At 40.1% G+C, this 13,324-nt stretch overlaps 2 protein-coding genes across 4 annotated transcripts in view; one reads left to right on the forward strand and one right to left on the reverse strand.

Annotated features, from left to right (window-relative positions):
- Positions 1-2,608: 2,608 nt before the first annotated feature.
- Positions 2,609-4,750, forward strand: slc52a3-2a (solute carrier family 52 member 3-2a; the record flags this gene model as incomplete). Its single annotated transcript, XM_080442154.1, has 3 exons — positions 2,609-3,630; positions 4,103-4,226; positions 4,538-4,750. The coding sequence occupies 3 exons, from the start codon at positions 2,609-2,611 to the stop codon at positions 4,748-4,750; spliced, it is 1,359 nt and encodes a 452-aa protein (XP_080298280.1).
- A 4,117-nt stretch (positions 4,751-8,867) lies between these two features.
- The window catches only part of nfatc1 (nuclear factor of activated T cells 1), a 46,678-nt gene continuing 42,221 nt past the window's right edge, over positions 8,868-13,324 (reverse strand). For 2 of the 3 annotated variants that reach the window (XM_080442143.1, XM_080442142.1), the window contains one exon: positions 8,868-10,749. In XM_080442143.1, the coding sequence (XP_080298269.1) occupies positions 10,694-10,749 (56 nt within the window). In that variant the 3' untranslated portion in view covers positions 8,868-10,693. The remainder of the gene's footprint in view (positions 10,750-13,324) is intronic. The other variant, XR_013934042.1, reaches the window with a different exon arrangement.

A 13,324-nucleotide genomic window follows, 5' to 3' on the forward strand; every position in this document is an offset into this window, starting at 1 on the left:
ATGTTTGTTTTTATGTTGTTAAAACATTGTATTGCTGATGTTTGGACAGGGTTATCTATAAAAAGAGATATTGTATCTATACAGGATTTACCTGGATAAATAAAGGTAAAAAGAAATATAACAGACAAAATTCTATCATTTTAAGTTACCACAGGGGATTTGTTACCTAATGCTGTTTTTTCCCCCCTCTTACATTGTATATGCAGTTTTGAGGACCTGCATGCATTCAATTACCTTGTATTTGCCATTCTTTCATTGATCAAAGACTCTCCACTGCATGCCGTCCTTCTGGTCAATAAACAATGCTATGTTCAGATGTTTTCTTAGGTTATGTAATACTTGTGTAAGGTACAGTACAGTAGGTGGTCATGCTTACCTTACTGGATTCTTGATATATTAAGCCAGTTTAAACAATACACTTTCCTGTAAGGAAAAGGAACATGCTATTGATCTTTTAACAAGAATGGGACATTGGTACATCACACACATGACAAGGTTCAACTTTATTTGTCAACAATAACAATTACAAAGTAAAAGGCATGTGAAATTCATGTGCTAAAAACCAACACAGCCAACACAGGACATCATCCACATCATGGCTCTGTTAATTACAATGCCATGCTCTGTTTAAAAGTTAAAGGGCAACTCATATAATTGGTCCTCCTACTTGGTCTGTGTCTCAGAGCAGGGCTGTGGACAGTTCAGAAACCCGCCTACCAGTTTGTTTGATTGAATACTTTATTTAGAAGGTTGCAGAGAAAAAGTACATGGAAGTACAGTTTACAATGCGAGGTCAACTAAAATGGACCGTCCATGAAAGCCGCAATGGCTTGTTTCAAATGGGGTCCTCACGCACTCAATTCATGGAGACATTAAAAGACATTAAAAGACAGACAGTGACATCATCGATTGGGAATCCAAGCTTATAGAAACTGCTGGCTTTCTATTACTGTAATTTCATTTTTTTCAATATTTTTTGGGAAAAAAAGAACTGCCTAACGATGATATCACTGGTAGGCGGGTTTCTGAAGTGTCCACAGCCCTCCCATTAGACACAGATTGAGCTTTTTTTTTTTTTTTACAATTTTATCATGAGCATTACTGGACCAATTATATGAAGATGGTTTGAAAATGGGTGAAGTCGTCCTTTAAGTTTACAACACATTCGTACAAGACACGTAGCCTGGTAAACCCTCCCTCCGGAAATCTAATTTCAAATGGAAATGAGATTTCCGGAGGGAGGGTTTACCAGGCTACAAGACACGTGCCGCGTCAGAACAAATGCCTGTAAAGAACAAATATTCCAGAGTACATGGATTGTGCAAAGGAGACAGCCCTGACTTTGCTTCTCTCCTGGAACACAGAACAAACATTAACTAAGAGTAGGAATAATTCACAAAGTCAATTGGTAGAAAGTCTTCTTCAGTCTGTGAGATGTTGCAAGTTTATATTGCCATAATAACCTAGACTCTAGGCTGGGATAGTATATTCTAGGTCCTGGAGTATTCTCACAAGCTCACACAGCTTGAATATCCATTTTAGAAAAAAGAAAACCATGATTTGCCACAGTGCTGAAGACCATAACAGACTGCGCCTGAGTTCTTCTAAGAAGTCAGTCTAATCACATTTGTACCTTTTAACTCGTTTTGTTCCGTTTTAACTCCGTATGAATTGTAACTTTTTTTAAACATCCAACTATAAACTTATAGTATTGATTATATATGGTGTGACTGTTATTTTTACCCCTGACAATATCACATTAAACCTGTAACTGTTAACTTATTTTAAAAGGACAACAACGTAATTGGTATAGAAAAAATATATATTTTAAATTAAAGAAATAAAATAAAACTGACCAGAACACATTAAATGTGGGCGCTGGGGGCGTGTTCTCTCTTCTCAGTGTCATCATTGCCCATACCCTAGGTGGGGTTGGTGAAAGGGCCTTTCTGTGTGGAGTTTGCATGTTCTCCCCGTGTCCCCTAGGGTAGGTACCCTCACAAAAAACATGCAGTAATCCTGGTCTCTATACTGCCTCCCCCTGGTCAGCCGGGGCCCTGATGAAGGGGAAAGGAACTGGTTGGAATAACGTGCTCTTTCCACACGCTACGTCCAACCGGGGAAACTCCCCCCTGTCAGGTGATAAGAAGCGGCTTGCTAGCTCCTCATGAGGCATGCCTCAGGAGGCATGAGCTCAGTTCTGGACTCTCCCTAGGCTGGCAGAGGGAGAGGAGCGCCCAGGATTACATAGGCAATTGTCACTGGGTGAATAAATGTGTTACAAAATCTTGGGATAAAAATTATTTAAAAAAAATAAGAAAAGTGTCATAATGACCAATCAGAGGCAGGCAAGAAGGAAAGAAAACACAGAGTTAGACCGATCTCTTAAAGTGAACTAACTTTTAATGACCTATTGGCTTATCAAATTGACTGCCTAATGCGAATGTTTTGAATCATAGGCACATACTACACATTCTTTTCATTTCGGAATGAAATTCACCACATCTAGGCATAGGCCTAAATATATAGTGGCCACTTGTCTTGCAATGATGAATTTTATGTTTGCCTCAATCTCATTTTAGATAATCCTGTCACGTGGCCACCCAACATGTCACTTCTCACACACCTGATGGCATGCCTGTTTGGCATGGGCGCCTGGGTGTCCATCAACGGCCTGTGGGTGGAACTGCCTCTGATTGTCCCCCAAATCCCAGAGGGTTGGTACCTGCCCTCCTACCTCTCCGTCATCATCCAGATGGCCAACGTGGGGCCCCTCTTTGTCACCCTGATGCATCGCTTCCAGCCGGGCGTGCTGAATGAGACTGCGGTCATATATGTGATCGTCGCCCTGGGCTGCGTAGCCAGCTTCCTGTTTGCGTTCTTCTGGAAGGAAACCGTGGTGATGGCCGGCGCACCGCGCAGCATAGCTCTCCTCATCCTGACCTTCTTTCTCTCAATGGTTGACTGCACCTCCTCTGTCACATTCCTGCCTTTCATGATGCGCCTCAAGCCCCAGTATCTCACCACCTACTATATCGGAGAGGGTATGAGCGGCCTGCTTCCAGCCCTAGTGGCTTTGATCCAGGGTGTCGGGGTGGTGCACTGTGTGAATGCTACCCACTCTCTGAACCACAAAGTAAACGGCTCTGACAGTGCTATGACCTATGACCTCCAGGCCCAGTACCAGCCGGCCAACTTCTCTGCTGAGGTGTTTTTCTTCTTCCTGAGTGCCATGATGGTTGTGTGCCTGGTGGCATTCCTGCTGCTGAACTACCACCCCACTATTGCCAGGGAGCACGCCGATTGTCAGTACACCAACGGTGTAAAGGAGAACGGCAACGCAGCTCAGACACAGAAGAAGTGTGCTGAGCAGAAGCCCATGATGGAGCTCTACGGAGTTTCGAACAGCAAGCCCAGGAGCAGCTTTGGCAATGGAAATTACAGCTGTGTCCAGGTGATCTACATCTTTTCCATCCTCGCCTGGGTCAGTGCCTTGTCAAATGTTGTGCTTCCTTCGGTGCAGGCCTATTCATGTCTGCCCTATGGGAATAATGCCTATCACCTTTCAGCCACCATGGCCGCTGTGTCCAACCCTCTAGCCTGCTTCATCGCCGTGTTCTTCCCAATAAGGTTAGTTGGGGTTCTATCATGAATTTTCAATGGAAAACATTTGGAGAGCTTCATTCCAAAATGGTCAATAGCCTATTCTGATGTGTGCACCCGTGCCGCTCAATATACCAAACAGCAATCTAACATTATTCTGTATAAGTAGAATATATGATAGTGCTACTAGATGACAAACTGGCCTTACATTATGAAATTGATTATGATTGATTAATGATTATGAAATCAATTCAATAACAATCCCTGTTGAGATTTTACTTGTCATTTCAACTTTTTAAATGTAAGTCACGTACTGTACACTGTAGTGGCAGTTAACCCATTGTTGAATGAAACTCAATTGTTTTGTCAATTATTTCTCTATTGCCTAAATGTGAATAACTAAATAACAGAACCTAATTCTGAAGAATACTATATATTCATACATAAAACTGTCCAAAGAACAACAAACAATATAATGTCTCCGTCTTGTTCAACAAAGGTCCCTATTGTTGATGGGAGCTCTCACAATCCTAGGCAGTGCCGTAGGAATGTACATCATGACCATGGCAGTACTGAGTCCATGTCCACTACTGGTCAATGACACAACAGGAGTTGTCCTCATTGTAAGTCTATTCTTGCTTTTGGTTATTATAATGCTAAGTATAAACCATAGTTACTATAACAATGTTTATATAATATTTGTCCTACATTTATCATCCAATTACTAAAAAGAAAGAAAGTAAGAAACCAAAAATCCAAGGATTTATGGTATCTTTCATACCGTTTGTCCAAGGTTGATCGTTTTAAAATTCATAATAAAGTGTTTTAGTTTTTCTGCTATCATATTTTGAGATTGAGGTATGTTTAACATAGTGGGTTTCTCAACTCTTTCAAAACTAAAAAGAAGCCTCACTTTGTTTCCTCTCCTTCACAGGTGTCGGCTTGGGTCCTATTCATTCTTACTCTGTCCTATGTAAAGGTGATCATTGGAATCATCCTGCGAGATGAGGGCCACAGCGCTCTTGTGTGGTGTGGTGCTGTGGTGCAGTTAGGCTCTCTGTTGGGCGCTGTAACAGTGTTTCCACTGGTCAGTGTGTATAACTTCTTTTCATCAGGAGATCCATGCAACACTAAATGTCCTATATGAGATAATTATCCATAACTGGACACTGGATCTATTACCCCTCCGTACAAGTTGCCCATCCATATGAATGACCACAGACTCAACGGAAAGAATCCAAAGGTGCTTGCAATTTTCATTTGATGGTGGCCATTTGGCAATGCGCCTTTTTAAGTGCATATTGAGAGTAAACAGCATAACATGCCAGGGTATGTTCATGTAGCAGTAATAGTTGAAGACATTTAGCAAGGTAGCTATAATGAAGCCTTCATACTGCCATGAAATGGCATAATATTTGTCTCTGCATAAATATTTTGTATTTGTCTGTTGCAGAGAACTGTGGAGATGGCTAATATAGTATTATGTACTATAGTCTAAGAATCCATTATGATGTATATCTTTGGCTACTTTTTTCATATAAACACTAATTAAACAAATATGTAAAATGTAATGCAACAAAGTGCCATTTGCACTGCATTCAGTGACCTAATAAGAGTCACAGGGAAGTAACCCAACATGGCCATGAGAAAAACAGTACCAACTGTTTCTTGGCTGGGTGCACTCCCTGACCCTGGCTTTTTGAGGGCCACCAGAATAACACCATTGCATACTGTATAATCGTGATTGCCATTGTCCAGACCACGTTGGTAATTACTTTGGCAATTGTTGGAGGGGTACCTTTTGCAAAGTATTGGAATTGCAACAATCCACACAGCCTCTTCCCACATTTCACAACACCTGTATACCTGCAGCAGCAGATAACTTCAGGATGGACCACATATCACTCCAGACAGATTAAAAACCCAGTCCAAGGTCCTCCTATTTGAGCGTAGCTGAACAAAATCTTTTGAGGGGGAAATGGACCTGAACAAATGTAAAATCATGTGCTGAAACTTCAGCTGAGGGCTGAATAAAAGAAAGAAAGAAAAAAATTAAGAAAGAAAGAAAGGGTCAATTGTTGTGGAGGAGATTCATGAAACATTGGATTTTTTCTTTCTTTTTTTTCTTTTAGACAACTCCAGTGATTACAAATTGTTGTTGCATGTGGTGACCAATTGACAGCACATGTATATGATGAAGTTGAGGATGGATAATGATTTCCAACAGTGTGGGGAGGGAGTTGGGTGAGAACAGGGAAGATGCTGCTGGCATGTCTCAGCTTTGTTGTACAGAGCCATTCTGTGAACCGTTAAAGATCACTGTTTCCCGCTCTGTGTTTTGGTTCCTTTGCACCCCGATAAACTCTAGCGTCTCCTTGGGAACATGTATGTTCCTTCAGCCCTATGTGGCAGTCCCCTCAGCCCTATATATTCCTGTTCCCTCAGCCCTATGTTCCCCGTTCACTCAGCCCTAAGTTCCCTGTTCCCTCAGCATACACTTTTGTGTAGTCTACAATGTTGACAACGACGGAATGCGAACCATGATGACTCCATGTGGAAACTAACCATGTGCAATTTTGAAATAGATTAATATATTTTGCAACTGCAACAATGCTGAGTACAGTGTGGCCATCGCTCAAGGCCACTAGCCTACTGCCGGCGTGCCTGCCTTGTTTTCATTGCCAACATTTTTATTGAGTGGACATGGTCAAAGGTTCTGCATTCCTTCTGCTTTAACATGTTATGCAAACATACAATAGTAAGGGTCATTGTCAAATGTGTGTGTGTGTGTGTGTGTGTGTGTGTGTGTGTGTGTGTGTGTGTGTGTGTGTGTGTGTGTGTGTGTGTGTGTGTGTGTGTGTGTGTGTGTGTGCGTGTGCGTGCGTGCGTGTGTGTGTGTGTGAGATTCATCTACCTTGTATACTGTAGGTGTGAATTACTGCTATTGAACTACTTTAATAGCATTAACATGTATTCTGAGTATACAGTTGCTGATGCAGGCCACAGGGTGTCAGTATATACCTAGTCATATTCTCTACTGGCAGAGGCAACAGCAGAGAAGCTTCATTTAGCCTTGGCCTGCATATCAATAACCTTCTTAGCCAATAAGGACAAAAAAATAAGAAAAAAATGACTAATCCTCTAATACTGCCAGTGAATGAGCTTAACTTTGAGTTTCACTCACTGTTTATGTTTATGTTTATGTTTATTAAAGGATCCCCATTAGAGACACATGAATGAGCCTCTACTCTTCCTGTGGTCCTGAACCAAGCAAATACAATACAGATGTACAACTAAAAATACAAATTAAAGTACAAACTAATACACAAATAACAGTTATATAGCCTACATGACAACTTTACTTGGCAAGATATCTCTTGATATATTTTTTTTAAGTAATATTGTTATGGATTGTAGATAAGATTTTTTTTGGGCAGAGCATTCCAGAGTACTGTTGACCTATATGTGAGTTTGAGAACATTTGTTCTAGGTGCTGTTCTTGTTACCAGAAGCTGCTCCTCTGTTGTAACCAACCATGTTCAGAAGTCATTTGTAACTGGTGAGCCAAGCTAGACGGCTTTATAATGGTGCTAACAATGTTCCGCAGTATACGGCTGAATTGATTATAAAATAATAATCAATCGATAATGACAAAGTAAAAGTTCATTTGAGTTGGGGGTGAAAGATTTGAGGTGTTATTGGCTAATAAACATTTCAACAAAAATGTCCTTGGTTTGATCATTTAGACAAGATTTGTGAACCTGGGATTTAATAAAGAGGCAAATCCAAGAGCTGCTCCATCCATTTTCTGTTTGAAACTGAAAAGAAATTAAAAAGTATTTTAAAGTTAAACTCCTGTCCCTTTTATTTATAGAAAAGTGAATTATAAATTGTTAGTAGAATTTATGGAGATACATTTTTGTTGTATGATTGTGTTTTTAAAATCTTGAAATCTAATCCCAATCCATGACCTTATTATGAATGTGTTACCAGAATAGAGCTTTTTGGGAGGTGGAAACCCAGACTCGACTCTACAAACTCAATGTCTACAAGTCATCATCAGTGGGGAAGCTCTCAGCATTCACACCACAGATCAGAGCTACAACTGTATAGCCTGATTTATACTTTGTTTTACGAGTATAAATTAAGCATAAGTGTTCTGGTTCCAGAGTTCTTTGTGTTCAGAACCACTGACTGAATAGTCTAAAATTATATTATCTAAAAGATGTTTGGTAGGATTTAAATGATAATCATTTTACTAGTGGTCCAGGCAGACAGAAGGGTACAGAGACAGACAGACCAATAGATAGACTGGTGGAAGAAAAAGAGGAATTTTGTACTTCGTCGTACGACCATGTCACTTGCCGAAAATAACAATAATACGTTTTAAGTGAACGCATCACTTGAAAATCCTTTTCTTTGAGTGTCATGGTCATATGACAAAGATAGATTAGGCTGAATTTACTGTATGTATACAAGTCAGTCTAGTGGCTTTTGCAGTGGTGGAAAGTAACAAAGTACATTTACTCAAGGTACTGTACATGAGTAAAGTTTTGAGGTATTTCCATTTTTGATACTTAATACTTCTATTCCATTACAGGCAAATAGTGTACTTTTACTCCAATTATTTGACACCTTCAGTTACAAGTTACTTTGCAGATTTTGATTATTAATAATTTATCAAATTATTAAGCAGAAAACTATTTCAAAATATGTTTTTTTTTAAACAGATTGCGTCACATCAGACATTTTTTGAGCTTGTAGATTGGCTTTTCGAAAATAGACAAAGTTTCAAATAGGGCTTAAGTGGTTAATGATCAGTAATTATAGCCCAATAATATGATGATTATATTGATGCCAATACTTTTCTACTTGACTGCGGGACCTTTACTTAGTATTTCTTACTTTCACAATGGGATTTTACCACAGGTACAGGCCGCTGTGTACCAGAATACAAGCAGTTAATAGCCCCCTCCTTCCTTAAGTGGTTCATTCATTTCATTTTGCGAAACGTAACGTTGTCTTGACGGAGAGAGCATGGTCGAGTGACCATCAGCTTGTATTGAGAGAGAGAACGGAGAGAGCATGGTCGAGTGACCATCAGTTTGTATTGAGAGAGAGAGCATGAGGACCCGTATGAACGCAGACACACACACAAACAGGCTGGCGAGGCAGACACACAAACAGCCACGCATGCTCACAACTCTCTATTGTATATTAGGATAAAGCAGTAACTCACAGACAACCTAAAGAGATGATGACTATTTATTGACAATACACAACATAGTTCACAAAGCAGAATTATGGAGTTGTCCACTGACAATAATCTTTTCAGTAAACATTTCACTATGGCTTTGTTCATGCCCTCTCATTATATGGATTAAGACTTATAAATACACATAAATATGCAATGCTAATGAAGGAACCTGGAAATAATTGCTGGTAGTCACAAAACTACAAAGGCAGGTAACAAACGTTTCTCATGTAGGCCTATTCAGCCTTCCTATAAGTATGCAGCGCACCCTAAATTAATTAGTAGGTAAACCACAGTACAGTATATAGCAAAATCATTTAAAAGAAGCTATATGCTAAACATGAATACGAATAAACAAAGCACATGCTAAAAGAATAAATACATTAATACAAAAAAAGAACATGAATTCATACATATTGCTTTTCACCATCGTTAACTATTCTTTGGATTCTCTGTTACAATCGTGAATGCATACATTCTTTGAGAGACTAATGTATACCTGCCTAATATTGCATAGCTTCCAGGTATCTATAATAGACAAACTTGAGATGATTTCATTCTCAGACATTGATCAAGCCATTATTGCTGTGGTGAACAGCTGACTCCAGAACTCAGTCATGTTTACTTACAAGCTTAAGAAACTATAATGTTCACCATGTCACTACCATGGCTATGGCATTTGGTACGCATTCTAAGACACTACTACAAACAAAAGACATGATTTTGTTTGCAATATCCTGCAACTACATCTGCTTTGTGTATCTGAACAGTTTGTAAAGGCTTAGCAATAGTCGGCTGTGAGGATTTGAGCTATATATCAACTGGAAAGCATCACATTGCTTAAAAGCACATGTACCCTCAGTGCGTGATATTTGTTCACTCCTCAGAAGGCACTAGCTTGTTGTTCCCCATGGTATAGCTGTGAATACAGCTACAGTTCTACTGGGGAAGTGCTTAATGCTGTTTGCCAACAAGGCGTCCCATTTCATTACATTAAAACTTGGATCTCTCCTGTTCACATACAAAGTCCAAGTTTTGTTTTTGTCTTGGTTCACAAGGTTAAAGGTATAATGAGTAGGATTTTCAGAAAAAACTAAAAAACTAAAACATTTATAGACTAATACAAAGACAATCGCTCTCAGTCATCACTTATGATTGAGAAATAACCACCTTCAGGATGATTCAAGAACCCTCCTTCGTATTAGCATCCTGCATCACCCAGTTGGGCTTTATTTCTCAATAATGACCACCTCACTGTTCATTTACCCTTGCCTGTATTTTCTACTTTTACTTTGCTCAAATCCCACTCATTGTACCTTTAAAATTATACAACTGAACTTCTAGTCAAAGGCACTTATGTTTTCGATTTTCTGACTACAAATCCTGATATGCAAACTGAAGCTCTACTGATATTTACACACAGGCACACACAGGCACTGGATCATTTACAAACTACAGAAAAACACATCTCACACATTCTCTCTCTCACACATTCTCTCTCACACACAAACGCACACATAAACATTGCTTGGTCCTCTAAAAGCATACTTTAGGTGGGGCTGGCAAGTTGGAGTGCTACATACCTGATTTACATGTCTACATACAAAAGTCAATTTCGTGATTGATTTCTCTATACAGGAAAGGCATATACGAAATATGACAAGGCACACTCTGGTCTCTGGTCCTTAGGATAATAAATCTCTTTGCTCTCTGTGGATTTCCTTTTTGAAACTTCCTGCATACTGTAGTCCAAGCACACAGAACGTACTAGCGTCTTTGTCTGGTATTTCCCTTTTTTCTGTTTTAGGTCTTGCTCTCGGGGTGACGGTGGAAAAGCTACGCATGACTGTGGACGGAGATGTTGGACAGGTCATTCCTGATGATCTCATTGACTGAAAAGGAAAGGGGGGAAAAGGGTTGGTCAGTATCTCAGTTATTAACTTAATCAGGCTTCCACACTGAGTGTGAGTAAACTGTAACAACATAATACCATTTATAGCCACTTTTAGGTCAAGAGCAGGTACATTTCTTAACATGAGTGCCCCTGATCGGAATGGCACCCTTAAAGGGGTTCTAGGCAACTTCAGAGATCAAAAAAAGAAAAACAAGAAATGATGACTGACAGTCATATTATACCAGCTGCATGCTGTATTTTGCATTTGGAAGCGCGGCTTGTTTTCATAGACCTGGTTCCTGATAGCAGAAAAAAAGAAAAAAAGAAAATAAAATACCCAGGGGGTCCCTGGACCCCCTGGGTAAAAAAACTGTTGTCAAAATGTTAGTACCATTGACTGACAACCCCTTCATCCAATCAGCAGTTCGATCCCCTTCAGCCAATCAACAGCTCCGTTTCCCAACCACCAGCCATATGACGCAAGGGGACTTTAGAAGGGGCTATGCCGAAAATATGTTGCTTTATTCGGATACATACGTGTCACTGCCCGCCCCTGCCGGTTCTCTGAATTTATATTTTCAAATAGGCTCCGTCATGACTAATTGACCACATATATGAAGTTAAACAACTAAATTCTATCCAAACGATATCTTTAAAGTAAATTCCGTGCCTCAAAAAAGAAGTTTGAGAGCGTTTTAAAGTTTTAAAACCGAAAGTAAAAACAACGCACAGAAAACAATGGCTGCCGTTCCATTTTTGTCGGCTGCACTCGGTTCCATTCGGTTTTACTCGAACAGTTCACACGGACACGGACGCGCACTTCATTTCATTTACGTCCCGGATACCCAGATGTCAAAACATTAATAGTAGGGAAAATACGGATTTCAGACTGTGTTTCAATGCAGGAAAACACCCCAGCATCATTATATAGTGGCTGATAGAGGGGAAAAAATGCAAAATATATATATATATAAATACTTTTAAAATGTAGGCTTAAGTTGCCTAGTATACCTTTAACCCTGGTAGTGTTAGCTCGCCCTATTCTCTATCCACAGTACTACAGAGAGATTCACTAATGGAGCCATGTAGTGTAGGTGTTTATGTCAGAGATGCCAGACATTTCTTTTGATTCACCAACAGGATGCGACCTCCTACCCACTCCTAAAGGATCAAGGTGCATTGATCTATCTCTTTTTATCAGCTGTGTTCTTTGGCAGATGGAAGGGAAATGAGCCATTTCTAACAAAAACATTGTGGTTGTGGAACTACTGATAAGATGAAATGACGAAAAGCATTTTAACTTTGGTAATACCTGACTGAAGGGGGTGGTGGGGGGCGATATGTGAATCTGCCTAGCATAGAATTATTATCACCAATGAATTGATTTATATACATAGATATTAGTATTAAAGCACTACACTCTGATGAACCCTTCTCCATTTAATCAATTTAACATCCTTATTTAATATCGTTGTTCTGCCATGAAGCAAATTTGTTTTGTAGACATTGCTATTTGCATGACACATAAACTCTACAGAATAATAACGATTAAACTGCAATTCACAGTGCAAAAGAATAACCTGACTAAAATACTTTAATATGACAGAGTCCCTGCCTATTTCATCAACGAGGTTAAGTCGTGCTCCGACGCTCGGGTTCAGACAACCTTTCATCACTCTCACAGGGAACGGCCATAGGAAATGCGAGAGGGGAAGGGAACACCCCTGGTGCCTGAATGTGGAAGCCCGAGCCAGCAGACCTTCAGAGGAATTCCCTCTGACTGGACACTGGCCCTGCGGCACCGCTGCAGCCAAGAGAACAAACTGGGCCTGGAAAAGCAGCCTGGAAATCTGAGATTCCCCTTCACACAATGGAATGGTGTTTTTTTCTTTTTTACTTTAACGCAGGCAATGGTGCAGCCTTTTCCCTCTTTGACCCTGCAATCACACAGGCACTTCCTTGCAGAAATCCCGCTCACGTCCTCTCGTACCAAAGGGTGACAGGGCGTGCCGCGCAACTTTTCAGCCTCTGTCCCGAACGAGAACCCTCAAGTTGTTTACCAGCGTATGACAAGACATTATCACCACATGTATGAGAAAGGATCTACAGTAGCCTGGGCCCATATTACCAAATACACCAAATCCAGTTAACACAGACAACCAAGATATCAACACAGTGCAGTGTGATGCTTGGATATAGATTGGCAAATAGGTTTTATTACGTTGGGTATGCAACAATAAAAGCATAACACAGCTAAAAGAAAATGAACACATTTATTATAACAATTAAATCAGCTGAGCTACCCAGAAAATGTGTGCCAAGTAAATTCTGATAGTAGCTGTTTATTATGTTCAGCGCAATACTTCACTCGCCCTGGGACCCGTCAGACCGTCTAGACATATAGTTGATGCGTTTGGCTCACTGATTGACTCCTATTAATAAGGAAACAGGAAGAACCGAGTGTTGGATAACTTATGGTGCAGAGATCTCACATGAATGTGTCATTGAAATACATGGACACGGTGAACCTACTGTGTGACTGACCACGAGCACGGGGTGTATCTCACAACAAT

Source organism: Gymnoscopelus braueri (genome assembly GCF_963280865.1).
Source record: "Gymnoscopelus braueri genome assembly, chromosome: 11".
In the NCBI taxonomy this organism is placed as follows: domain Eukaryota; kingdom Metazoa; phylum Chordata; class Actinopteri; order Myctophiformes; family Myctophidae; genus Gymnoscopelus; species Gymnoscopelus braueri.